The sequence below is a fragment of the Lepidochelys kempii genome, chromosome 3 (genome assembly GCF_965140265.1).
Source record: "Lepidochelys kempii isolate rLepKem1 chromosome 3, rLepKem1.hap2, whole genome shotgun sequence".
Lineage (NCBI taxonomy): Eukaryota > Metazoa > Chordata > Testudines > Cheloniidae > Lepidochelys > Lepidochelys kempii.
The window spans coordinates 151610042-151624157 of NC_133258.1; the positions used below are offsets into that span (position 1 = coordinate 151610042).

At 42.5% G+C, this 14116-nt stretch overlaps 1 protein-coding gene across 1 annotated transcript in view; it reads right to left on the reverse strand.

Annotated features, from left to right (window-relative positions):
* The window catches only part of KIF6 (kinesin family member 6), a 286955-nt gene that overhangs the window by 218047 nt on the left and 54792 nt on the right, over positions 1-14116 (reverse strand). Inside the window, exon 6 of the mRNA XM_073338562.1 lies at positions 10619-10748. Within this exon, the coding sequence (XP_073194663.1) occupies positions 10619-10748 (130 nt within the window). The remainder of the gene's footprint in view (positions 1-10618; positions 10749-14116) is intronic.

Consider the following 14116-nt stretch of genomic DNA (forward strand, 5'->3'; position numbering starts at 1 on the left):
GCGCAGAGCCTGCCCGCCTGCTCTGAGTGTACCTTAATAGTACGCGTGCATGACCGGTCTCCTCAGTTCCTCCTCTACAACAGAGGCTACCCCAACTCTAAAGTAGAGAGGAGGAGGGTGGGGAGTGGAGCACCCACAGGGACACTCATCTCGAAGAATGTCAGTTACTGCACAAGGTGAGTAACCTCTTCTCCTTCTTCTTCTTCGAGAGATGTCCATGTGAGTGCTCCACTCTAGGTGACTGAAAAGCAGTGTATCTCAAGGAGGTAGGGACTTCGAATTTGGTAGGAATGCAGTAGATAATACAGCTCTGCCTAATCGTGTATCAAAGAGAGGTCCTTGAGTAAGGGCATAGTGTTTAACAAATGTGTGCTCAGAAGACCAAGTGGCGGCTTTACAGATGTCAGCCAGGGGAACTTTGCGTAGAAAGGCCATGGAGGTAGCCATAGATCTAGTGGAGTGAGTTCTGATGCTGGCTGGAGGCGTCACTTTCTTTATCTGATAGCACAGCCGGATACACTCAGAAATCCAATTTGAAAGTCTCTGGGTAGAAATAGGTATCCCTTTGGAACACTCCGTGATGGAGACAAAGAGTCTAGAAGAGTTCCTAAAGGGCTTGGTTCTATCCAAATAGAAGGATAAAGCCCTGCGTACGTCTAACTTATACATGGTGAATTCAAAAGAGTTTGCATGTGGTTTAGGAAAAAGTTGGTAGGTGTATCGGCTCTGTCATAAATATAAAGGGAAGGGTATCCACCTTTCTGAATACAGAACTATAAAATCCCTCCTGGCCACAGGCAAAACCCCTTCACCTGTAAAGGGTTAAGAAGCTAAGATAACCTCGCTGGCACCTGACCAAAATGACCAATGAGGAGACAAGATACTTTCAAAGCTGGAGGGGGAGAGGAACAAAGGGTCTGTCTGTCTGTGTGATGCTTTTGCCGGGAACAGATCAGGAATGCTCTTCAGAACTCCTGTAAAAAGTTAGTAAGCAATCTAGCTAGATATGTGTTAGGTTTTTTTTTGTTTAATGGCTGGTAAAATAGCTGTGCTGAATGGAATGTATATTCCTGTTTTTGTATCTTTTTGTAACTAAAGATTTTGCTTAGAGGGATTCTCTATGTTTTGAATCTGATTACCCTGTAAGGTATTTACCATTCTGATTTTACAGAGTTGATTCTTTTATTTTTTCTTTAATTAAAATTTTTCTTTTAAGAACCTGATTGCTTTTTCATTGTTCTTAAGATCCAAGGGTTTGGGTCTGTGTTCACCTGTACAAATTGGTGAGGATTTTTGTCAAGCCTTCCCCAGGAAAAGGGGTGTAGGGCTTGGGGGGATATTTTTTGGGGGAAGATGTCTCCAAGTGGGCTCTTTCCCTATTCTTTGTTTAACACGCTTGGTGGTGGCAACATAGGGTTCAAGGACAAGGGAAAATTTGTACCTTGGGGAAGTTTTTAACCTAAGCTGGTAAGAATAAGCTTAGGGGGTATTTCATGCAGGTCCCCACATCTGTACCCTAGAGTTCAGAGGGGGAAGGAAGGCTTGACAGGCTCATTGATGGGGAATGACGAATGCACCTTTAGAAGGAATTTGGGGTGTAATCGGAGGGTAACCTTGTCTTTAAAAAACAGTGTATACGGTGGGTCTGCCATGAGAGCTGCTATTTCTCCTGCCCATCTGGTGGAGGTGACTGCCACCAGGAATGCTGTTTTCATAGAGAGGTGTAAGAGGGAGCAAGTGGCTAAGGGCTCGAATGGTTGTTGAGTCAGGCAGGATAATACTAAGTGAAGGTTCCACGAAGGGGTAGGAGGTTTAATGTCTGGGTATAGCGATTGGAGTCCTTTGAGAAAACGCTTGGTGATTGGATGAGCAAAAACAGAGGTAACGTCGATCTTGTCATGAAAAGTTGTAATAGCAGCTAAGTGGACTTTGATGGAGCTGAAAGAAAGGCCCGATTGCTTGAGGTCTAACAGGTAATCAAGTATGATCGGAAGAGGTGCAGAAGTAGAAAGAAGTTGTTTAGGTGAACACCACTGTGTGAATCGCTTCCACTTACGGAGATAGGTGATGCGAGTAGATTGTGTTCTGCTATGTAGGAGCACTCATTGAACCTGCCCAGAGCATGCTAGTTTGTTTTGGGAGAACCACGTAGGAACCACGCTTTGAGGTGAAGCATGGACAGCTTGGGGTGAAGAAATCGGCCGTGTTGCTGCGATAGGAGGTTCGGAGTTAGGGGCAACGAGATTGTTGGGCGGACCGACATTCTGGTGAGGAACAGAAACCACGGTTGTCTGGGCCACGACGGGGCAATCAGAATTACCATGGCACAATCTGTCCGTATCTTTGTTAGAACTCTGTGGAAAACCAGTATTGGAGGAAAAGCATATAGCAAGTCCCGGTGCCATGGCATCAAGAACTCATCTCCCAGGGAATGTTTGCCCAGTCCCACTCTGGAGCAAAATTCAGGACATTTCATGTTCTTCGCAGTTGTGAAAAGGTCTATGGTTGAGTAGCCCCATATGAGGAATATGTTGTGGATGATCGTCTCATTTATCTCCCATTTGTGATCCCAGGGAAAGCGTCTGCTTAATTCATCCACTGTGGTATTCATAGCTCCGGGAAGATAGGTGGCTGATATCTCAATGTTGTTCACAAGGCACCAATTCCAGAGCTTCATGGCTTCTGTGCAAAGTGAGTGAGAGTGAGCCCCTCCCTGCCTGTTTACATAGAACATGCAGGCAATGTTGTCTGTCATTATCCGTATATTTTGGTTCCGGATTAATGGGAGGAAGTGATGGCAGGCATTGCATATGGCTCCAAGTTCTAGGACATTTATGTGCAGGGAGGATTCGGTTGAAGACCACAGCCCCTGGGCTGTGTGGTGGGACATGTGTGCACCCCACCCTGTGAGGTATGCATCAGTAGTCATTATGAGGGATGGAGCATCCTGAAGAAAGGGGACTCCAGAACAGAGGTTGGAGGGAACTTTCTACCATAAGAGAGAGTCTTTGACTCTGAAAGGTATGGATAGAGGCTTGTTTAGAGTGTGCACATGCGGTCTGTACACCGTGGTCAGCCAAGCTTGGAAGCACCTCATGTATAGTCGAGCGTTTTGGACCACGAAAGTGCACAAGGCCATGTGACCTAGTAGTTGTAGACAGCTCGAGCGGTGACCTGAGGACTATTGCGGAGTTTCGTTGCCAATAATTTTATGGTGTTGAAGTGATCGGGCAGGAGAGATGCTATTCCCCTCCGAGAATCGAGATGTGCTCCTATGAACTCCAGGTGCTGGGTAGGATATAATGTGGATTTGTTTTTGTTTATTTGTAGGCTGAGGGATAGGAAACAATCAACAGTGAACTGCATGAATCAAAGCGCTTCATCGAACGTTGAGGCTTTGAGGAGACAATTGTCGAGGTAAGGAAAAATTATGACCCCTTGTTTCCTGCGGTAGGCAGTGACTACGGCTAGGATCTTGGAAAAAACACGGGGGACAGTGAATAGGCCGAAGGGTAACACCCTGTACTGAAAATGTGTCGAGCCGAGGGTAAAACAAAGGAAATGTCTGTAGGCCGGATGTATAGGCACATGAAAATAGTTGTCCTATACATCAAGGGCTGAAAACCAATTGCCTTGCTCCAGTGCTGGGATTTTGGTGGTGAGGGTAACCATTTTGAACTTTTGCTTTTTGATAAATTTGTTGAGCCGCCTGAGGTCAAGGAGAGGGAGGGACAGGCAGTAGAAACAAAAGTGAAACTGTTTGAGCAGCATATTCCAGAAGTCTTGAGGTCTTTCTGAGCGTAGCCTTCATTGATTTGAGATCTACCAGACCATTCTCTCACTTGAAGGGAAAACCTATAATGGCAGCAGGCCGTAAAAGAGACCCAGATTGGGAATAAGAACCATTCAAGAAATATGTTTGCTGATGATGTTTTAAAGAAAGCCACACCAGTGAACTGGTGGAAGTCACTTAAGCACTTGGATTCAGAGACTGTTGAAGTGATAATCTCACTTTTAACAGCAGTAGCTTCTTCTGCCGGTGTAGAAAGAATATTTTCTTCCTTTGGACTAATCCATTCCAAAGTGAGAAATCGTTTGGGACCTGAAAAAGCAGGAAAGCTTGTTTTTCTTTTCCAGCTTATGAACAAACAGAAAATGAAAGTGAAGATGACTGATTTAGCGGCAGAAGCCACTATTTTAAGTTTCTCCTGTTGACCTGGCTGACATAGTCGATTTAATTTTTGGTTTAAAAAAAAAATTCATTTAACTATTTTAGTTAAAAACAAGTTGAACAAAAAACAAACCTGATTTTAAAACACTTGAATGTTTGACTAAATTCAAAAATTCATATGCTTGTTTTGTTAAAATATTATATGTTTGCTGTTGAAGAAAAAATTCCAGAATACATAACATTGTTGTTTTAGTTAAATAAAGCAATGTAAATGTCTGTCTGGTGATGTTCTCCTCCTAATACAGCATGGCAAGAAAATCCTCCAAATATTAATGATTAACCTGTTGAACTGGAGATAGTTCACCTCCCAATGACTTCATAAATATCTGCTTCAATTACCTTTGGTAAATGAAATAACCAAACAATCATTCATTTTCTGATATAGCTGTAAAACTACTCTGGAAAGTTTTCAAAATAAATCACTTTAAAAATGTATAGTGTGTACCTTCTACAACTGAAACCTACATCTATCTCTGAGTTGTGAAGAATATGTATTAAGGTTATAATAACCAACAAAAATGCACTTTTATGTAGAAATCCATGATTAAATCGAGTCTTCCTGACTAGTGATTTAAATCAAATGTGTGTGTGTGTAACCTAGCTGTCTGACTGGACTGAATGGGTCATTAAAAAGGACTGGCTGAGGCCAACGCATATCAATGGAAAATATGAGAAGACAATGGAAAGCCCAATCACCAGACACTGACACCTAGCAACCAATTACCCAGAGGGAGGAGGGAAGCAGAGCAGAGACCCCAGCTTGAGAACAAAGGACTGAGAGGTGTGAGGCGGGGGGATAAGAGTTGGCTTCTGGAAGAAGCTGCAGGCTCACTCACCTGGGAACTGACTAAGAAAGGAAGTCAGAGAGACATGCTGAAAGCCTGAAAATGGAGTTCACAACAGCTTGGCTGGTGGACTGCTCTGGAATTACCAGAATGGTCTATGCTTTAACCTCCAGCTCTCTATGCTAACCTAAGGACTTCCTATGCATAGAGATGGCATAAATGGTTCCTCCATTTCCCTTCCCACAGCTCTGGGTGCAGAGGGTGTCTAGCGGTAAGTAGGCAGAATGGCTGGAGCATGTTGTGCTATGGCTATTACTTTGGAGACCGTATGTCAAGTTGGCACATGTTAGAGCAGCTCAAAGGTTGTTCTAACCTAGACTATAGCAGAAAATCAGAGAACCATAACTGGTGGCACTGGGATCTAGCTTCTTCCCTTCTCATGGCTGCACCCTGGGTTACTGTGTGTGGGAAGAGAGGCATCCTTTGTCAGATACTGCTCTAGGCTCTGGCAGAGACAGTCAAGCTCTTCTGCCCTTCCTAGGGCTTACACAGACTGTCAGGGAAGCAGGCACTACTCTCCTCTATCCTGGTGCTGCAGCAGGCCTTAAAGAGAGCTTTTGGGCAGCTGCAGTAGAGAAGAGACAGCAGCTATCCAGCATTCTCCTGGTTCATATCAGAATTGCTCTTGGGAATGTAGGAGAAGTAATGAGAGGACAGCTGAGAAGATGGGACTGATTCAAACACTTCAATTAAAAAATTTCATGGCACCACTCAGGGACCATAATTTGTATTCATAATCAAATATCAACTTTCTTCTCCATGCAGCCACTGGTGAGGGAACTCTGGGACCTTCTTATCCTGCAGGGTCCTAGAGTTTGGAAGACCACACAGCCAATGAAATAGCCCCACAGCCAGAGCCCCATGAGCCCAAGTTGGCTGGCATGGGCCAACTTCACAACTGTGTTGTGTAGACCAAGGGTGGGCAAACTATGGCCCGCGGGCCACGTCCAGCCCGTGGGACCATCCTGCCCGGCCTCTGAGCTCCTGGCCAGGGAGGCTCACCCCAACCCCTCCCCCATTGTCCCTCCTCCCTCACAGCAATGCCACAGCGCAGGCAGCGTGGCTTCCGCCCGCCCACCTCCCACACTTTCAAATAAGCCTGTCCTGCCACTCTGAGCGGCATGGTAAGGGTAAGGGTAAGGGGGGAGGAGGGGTTTGATAAGGGGCAGGAGGCCCCAGGGGGCAGTCAGGGGATGGGGTTGTTTGGATGGGGCGGAGTTTCGGGCGGTGGTGGTCAGGAGACAGGGAACAGGGCGGTTGGATGGGGTTGGGGTTGAATAGGGGGCGGGGTCCCAGGGGATTGTGGGGGGCAGGGAGCAGGGGCGGTTGGATGGGGGTGGGGTCCTGGGGGAGCAGTTAGGGACGGGTGTCCCGGGGGGCAGTCAGGGGACAGGGAGCAAGGGGTGTTGGTAGGCGTGGAAGTCCCGAGGGGCTGTCAGGGGGCAGGTGTGTGGATAGGAGTTGGGGCAGTCAGGGGACAGGGAGCAGGGGGGGTTGGATAGGGTGTAGGGTTCCGGGGGGTGGTTAGGGGTGGGGGGTCCCGGGAGGGGGCGGTCAGGGGACAAGGAGCAGGGGGGTTGGATGGGTCAGGAGTTCTAAGGGGGGCAGTCAGGGGGCAGGAAGTGGGTGGATGGGCAGGGCAGGCTGTTTGGGGAGGCACAACCTTCCCTACCCGGCCCTCCATACCGTTTCACAACCCCGATGTGGCCCTCGGGCCAAAAAGTTTGCCCATCCCTGGTGTAGACATAGCCATAATTAAGATACTTAATTGCTCTTTTCCTCTGTCTTGGTTCTAGATTCTGGTATGTTCTTGTATCCCCTAGATTAGAGGAGTAGAGATATTTTCCTTCATCCCCAACCCTCACCATCAACAACTACCTTCCTATCTCCCTTCTCTTTCCTACTTGTCATCAAAATCCCTGAGCATGATATCTATATTTGTGGCTGAGATCTTCTCTCTAGCAAATATCTCTTTGATTGTCCCCAAATCTGACCTCCTCCCACTACAATTCATTCTTACCAAGGTCACTAGTGACCTTCTCCTAGCTAAGTCAGAGGGACACTCCTATAATTGTATCCTCCTTGATTTCTCTTTTGCTTTCTCCCCTCTCTTGGCTTCCATGACTCTGTCTCTTTATGATTTTCATGAAGCTTCATTATTAGCTCCTTCATCATGACCTTTGGTGATTTCTTATCTTCACCTGTCTCTCTCAGTTGTAAGCCTGAATGTTTTGTCTATATTTTCTCTCTTGGCGACATCTTCTGCCCCTGTGGCATCACTGACTATTTTTATTCCAATGACCTACCTAATTCTCAACCACCACCATTACCCCTCTCTCTAGGGGTAAAATGTCCTGCCTCATTCTCTGTCTCATCAAAACTGAACTCAATTTTCCTCCTAATCCTTCTTCACCACATTCCCTATCACCACTGATAAGACCATTATCTTTCTGTTTCCCAGGGTTGCAACATTAGTGTCATTGTTGACCCTTGTCTGTACTACTTTCCCTAAAGGCAGTCTGTTAGTAAGTCCTGATGATTTTCCTCTTTAATATCACCAAAAATATACCCTTTCCTCATTTCCATGTCCACTACTAACAGCCTTAACCATGGCTTGATTAATTCTCTTTCCTTGATTACGTAAGTTCTCCTTCCAGCCTCTCAAAATACCACTACTAAAGTCATTTCTTCCCTCACCATTAAGAACAAGTTATCCTTCTCCTTTAACACCTTTACTAGCTTCCAGTCTCTTACTCTATCAAACTGGAGTTCTGTCCTCACCATCAGAGTTGTACACAATCTTGCTCAGGCCTACCTCTTTGTTTCAATTTCCTTTACTCTTTTTTCTCACCCCTGTGCTACTCTCATTCTTCTCCTCTGGGCTTCCAGCTGCCTTTACACTTGGAACACTTTACCACAACCTTTCCACAAAGCATCCTCTCTTTTCTTCAAATTCTTCCAGAGAACCAGTTCTTCCATGAGTCCTTCCTATCTTGTTCTCTTCACAAATAATTTCCACACAGGCTCTATTTCCTGAACTGCTGCCCAGAGTGTTGTCTTGATCAGATTGTAAGCATACTGGGGTAGGGAACATGTCTAACACTGTTTGTAAAGCAGTGTATACATTTCACAATGATGAATGAAAGATTATGAATAAACAAATAAGTCAATAGAACTACCCCTTTAAAATTAAAGAGTAAGCAATGCAGTTTATTACATCAAGTAACATAGACAGCCTGATTTTCAAACCTGGGTTCCTAAATGGGATATCAAAATCTTACATTTAGACATGAAGATCATCACTGAAGTGCAAGTAAATGGTCCTTGATATAGGATAAAAAGTGTGGATAAAAAGCAGCCATTGAAAGATGTGGACATCTTATTAAGGCACTCAAGTTTGAAAATTGTGCTTCCCATATGTAGTACGGCAAGTAACATGAAGATACTTATTGTAATTTCAACCAGCAGAGGTTCAGTCACAGCTGGCATTTTTCCAAGTAATTCTGAGCAGTTCATCTTTTTCATTTAGAATTATGAGATCAAGAACACTAATTAACATGCAGTTCTCATTTCTAGCTTTAAGAAAACACTAAGTTGTATGAAGGATATCGGTAGAGGTTTGGGGATTGTTTCTAATGTTCTGGACTAACAAGTATGTATCTTTTCTTAATAACTTTTCCTGAAAATGCTGGCTGCAACCAGAGTACATGAAAATAAACCCTAAGGAAAACTTGATTTTGTATACCAGGTCTTGGGACTATGTTTTGCAAATGTTTTCTGGTTACCATAGTAGCTTCTGAATTTTCTCTGTAAATGTGAAGTTAGTAATCACTTTTTTAAACTAGGTTACCAAGTCCTTTTCCCTTCCCCCAGTAAGCTCTTCCTTCCCAGAAATTTAATTCTGTCAGTCAGGTAAAAACCCATGCACACGCATGCACAAACAGACACTCTTAAAATGGCCAGAGCATACTGTTTTACAGAAGCCAAAACATGTGATAAAAAACCTGCCCAAATATTTTGCTTTTCAGGTGCCAAAAAAATAGAAGCTTTATTTGCCATTATTATGAAGACAGATCCTCCTACGTTTTTTCAATGTTATAACAAATTACAGGATGAGAGTATTCTCATTGTTGTAGTCAAGAGTGTAAGCTTCTTGAATGAACACATTATGGATTTAAGTGTTCCTTTCTAAGTCTGTGGGTGTGTACATATCAGTCAAAGGGGGTTGAGGGCTACCTTGTATTTTTTTCATATATTTAAATGTTTCCTGATGTGAAACATGTTCTCACTATTTTTCTCCTCACTAACTTACTGTGTACCTTTCTGACATTCTAAGATTTCTTTTCAGAACAGACCCCTTGAATAAATTATCAATTCCTAAGACGCAAATAGCTGTGTTGAGTATGCTGCTAGGAAGCAGAAAAGACATCTCATAATTTCAGGGGTTGACAGTGCCCTGATACTATAATATGCCTTTAATGTCTACATTTCATTTTCAACTACTGAATATGAGAGAAAAACTGAAGGTTTCTGAGTTCAGAATGGCCACAATATGTACACAAATATCTTATGCTACATGAATTTTGCAGAATCAATTAAAGCAACCTCATCTTAGCATATCTACTAATGTTCATTTTAAACATAGATTTCAGAGTGGTAGCCGTGTTAGTCTGTATCAGCAAAAAAAAAAAAACCCCAACAAGAAGTACTTGTGGCACCTTAGAGACTAACAAATTTATTTTGGCATAAGCTTTCGTGGGCTAAAACCCACTTCATCGGATGCATGCAGTGGAAAATACAGTAGGAAGATATATACACACAGAGAACATAAAAAAATGGTGTTGCCATACCAACTGTAACGAGACTGATCAATTAAGGTGGGCTATTATCAGTAGGAGAAAAAAAACTTTTGTAAACATAGAGTATATCAGTAAACATAGAGCATACCAGTGTTTGTTTCTTTTCTCATGTAATACACACCACACATGCATATTATTTGGGGGAAAAATACAGAGACTGTTAGCTGTTACTGTAACCACTTCAAATGCAAGCCAGTACGTCTGGAAGAAGTTTTAACAATGCCATATAAAATGATGATTGTTCAGATCTTTTTATGTGCATACATGTGGGACACACATAATATCCAAAAGTCAGTCTATATGCTTTTATTCAAAAAGGCTGCATTTATGTTTTAATTGCAATGATAAATTATTATATAGCTGACAACCAATCAGAGTCACATATTTACTGGACAGTGAGGTACCAACTGCACAGAGAAAAACAGTATTCTGGTATTTCTGAAACAGTGAAACAAATAAATACTCTTTAGAAAAACAAAGTCCAAACATTTGAAAGCTCTTCACAAAGTGACAAACATAAGTGCAGAACATGGAAACATGCTTATTCCATTTTCACAATGGACATCTGTTCAAAAAGAAGCCACCATTTCATGCCAGCCCTCTGCACTGGTTAAGCAGTTGTTATATGAGAATATTTATAACTATTTTAAGATAAAATTTGTACCAGTAAACTTGATTCTTACCTCTGCAATCATCCTATTAGTGTCTCCCAAAAAAAGAAGGTTGAGTGCTTCCTCCTCGTTGGTTGCTTGCTGAAGAGACAGGTTTTTCAGATGAATGTTCTGATCAGGGTCTTCCATTATTGTCACTTTTCTACAAAAAACCCCGACAGAATAAGAGAATACCAGAGCTGCTTGCAAGTGATCCTTGTTTTAATATTTTCATTAAGATTTCATATTAAATAGTGGGTATTTGAACAGGCCTAGCACAGTAAAAATAAGCACTGAAGATTTGAAGGATTAAAACAATACTAACATTAATAATAAATACCAAATAAGTACTTTTGATTCCCTGCCACCTCCTGACTTCTCATCCTTACTCTCAAGACTTTGATCTCCTTTAGATCATTCCTCTCACAAATTAAACATGTTTATCTCACCATCCTTAGAAAAAACAAAACACATCTTTTGACCCCAATTATCTCTATGACAGCAGTTCTCAACCTGTGGCCCAATCAGCACGCAGCGGCAGCCCATGTGACATCCTCACGGCCATACAGGTAGTATATATATTGTGTGGATGTGGCCCACATAACATGGAGAGAACTGCATATGCGGCCCACAGTGGTAAATAGGTTAAGAACCACTCATCTATGACGACTGCCCTATTGACATTCTTCCCCTCATTTTCAAAGCTACTGAATGTGCCATCTCTTCCTAACCCATATTGGAACCATTCCAACCTGGTTTGTCTCCCACTCTCTTCTTGACTGGACACTGTTCTAATTAAAGTATTTAAAAAACATGTTGTGGCAAGTCTCAGGGCCTCTATTCTATCTTCGTTTTCCTGGACCTCTCTGCTGCTTTTGACACAGTAGTATTCTCTGTCTCAACATCTTGTCCTTCCACAGCTTTTGTAACTCTGTCTTCTTCTGGTTCTCTGGTCGTTTCTTCAGTGTCTCTTTTGATGGATCCTCCTCCACCCCTCTCAGCAAAGATCCCAACAGAATTCCATCCTTGCCTCCTCTTCTACCTTTGCTCCCTCTGGGTGATCTTTCGTGATTTGCTCACAAGGCATCAATTACAATACAATTAGGTAGATGATTCACAAATCTTTATTTATGTTCCTGATCTGACCTTGTTCTCAGCCTATTTCTCTGACATTTCCTCCTGGATGTCTTGCCATCCATTTAAACTAAACATGAATCCACAGTGAACTTTTGCTCTTACCTCCAAATTCCTCACCATCCCTACATTCTCTGTTGTCGTTACCACTATATCACTATATCAGATCTCATTAGCCTGGGAGTAATCTTCCAGGCCCTTTCCCTTGACCAGGGCTTGAGATGGAAAGTAAAATGTAGTAGTACTCTAATCTCTTCTCACTTGAAATGCTACTCACTGTAGTTTGTCCAGATATTCAAAATATTATCACATGTGCTCCACTGGATTCTGATTGTCTTCTCAAGCTTGTCTCCCTATAAATGGAATTTGAGATGCCCAGAGGAAAGTCCAGATTATGGCATAGACACAATAAGCACGTAATTAAGTCCCTGGCTCCCAGAGTTATGTGATGGCATCACACTATCAGCTTTCATTTTTTAAATAAATACATATATATTTCTAGCCTTCATGGTAGTGGAGAAAAGCTTAAAAGCTTGACTTACAGTGTTAATGCATGATGTTTGCCCAAATCTGTGGACAGTCTCCAGAAAAGTGAGGAGCAGCAGCCAGAAGAGCCAGGGAGGAAGCTACCTAGCCCCATACCCACCACCACAGGAGAATAGGTCCCTGCTGCTCTGGGAAAGGGAGGCAATATCTTGTTGGTATGGGAACAGGGCTTGGATGTCCTACCGGGCTCTGCACAGTTGGCTTACCTTCAGTGGGACTCAAGACACTCCCTTGTGATATGCTCCTCCTTTCTTGCCTTTTGGTTCCATGGGTGAGATTAGAGAACAAAATTGGTGAAACTCTCCCAAGTGTCATCCATTTGTGGCATCGAACTGAGATGCCAGTCACAGCAGATTGTGCATATCTTCATAATATAATCATTCCACTCTCCCTCTCTCTTTCTCTCTTTTTTTATTTTTAATATGTTTTGATTAGCAATGTAATAGCTAATTTAAATTATCATTGGGCATCTGAGTCACCACACCAGAGAAACGAATGGATCAGTTCATACTTCTCAGAGCTGTTGTTTCAGAGTGTCGATTGCACTGGTTACATGCAGATCACATTTTGAAGATTTATTTTCATAATTATAAGGCTAAGAGACTTAGGGCTTGTCTATATTAACATCTAGTTCATGGCTAGTTGTGGAGTGAATCTACCCCACACTCGCCTGCTGCACTCTGTCTGTGTGGACCTTCCTGATACTCATTAACAATTCATTAGCATGCTTTGATCAAGTCCTGTTTCAAAGCAGACAAAGTGTTCATGTAGACAAGCCCTATTTATATTTTTAAATGAAAACTGAGATTATGCAGGAAAAATGCCAGAATCAAAATTTTAAAAAAGAGTGTTAGCTCATTGTCCTGGCCAAATTGAATCTCATTGACCCACACATCAAGATCAAAAATTGTCCAAAAATGCTGCTCCATCTACCACAGCATTTCTGAGATCCAATCTTTTCTTTCTATTTACATAGTTAAAACATGTCAAAGGTCCTTATCTCCAGTCTTGATTTCTATTACCTCCCCCTCTCTGGCTTCATTGACACCTTCATTCCCCTCTCTTCAATGTATTCAAAAGACAGCTACTAAGATCAACTTCCTTTCTCATCTTTCTGATCATGCTCCCTCTTCCCCTGTCCAACATCTTCCAACTCCTTTTCCATAACATCAAGATCAATCTCTTGTCCTCTACTTCCAGGCTTTTCAGAATTCTCAGAGCAGATACATAAAGCTGGTTAGTCACCTCTTACCTTCTGCACTCTACCAATGATTCTCGCCTTGACCACCTACTTATTAATTTCTCCCACAACTATTTCCATACTTTATTCCATACTCCCCCCTACAAATGGAATACCCTACTTCAAACTGATCCGTAAGCCCTTTCTTTTTTCAAATTCCTTCAAATTCCACCTTTCCCTTGATTGCCTACAAGAAATTCACCAACTAATAATGGCTGGATTGAAGGGAAATCACATATAGTCAATGTGTACTTCAGAAAAAACAGAAAAAATGTATATAAAATTGTACATATTTTAATCGTATCCCTCTTCCCAAACTTCATAAGTTTTTTTGGTCATCTTAGACAGTTCTCTCCATCCTTTAGCAAGGAAACAATGCCTTATGTCAGTCAAGTAACCACTGCAGGATGACACAACGTTATAGTGGGCTCCGATGGAAGATACGTCCAGCCCTCCTTAGCAAAAGGGCCACTTGCCACAATAAATAAAAGACATATTTATAGACAGTAGTAGAGGAATGGTTAGATGGTGCATGCCTCACCTAGAAATATTAGCAGACTTCCTTGTTGATTGTTTAGTAGGGTTAAGAAGGATGCCAGGATAGTGCTGCC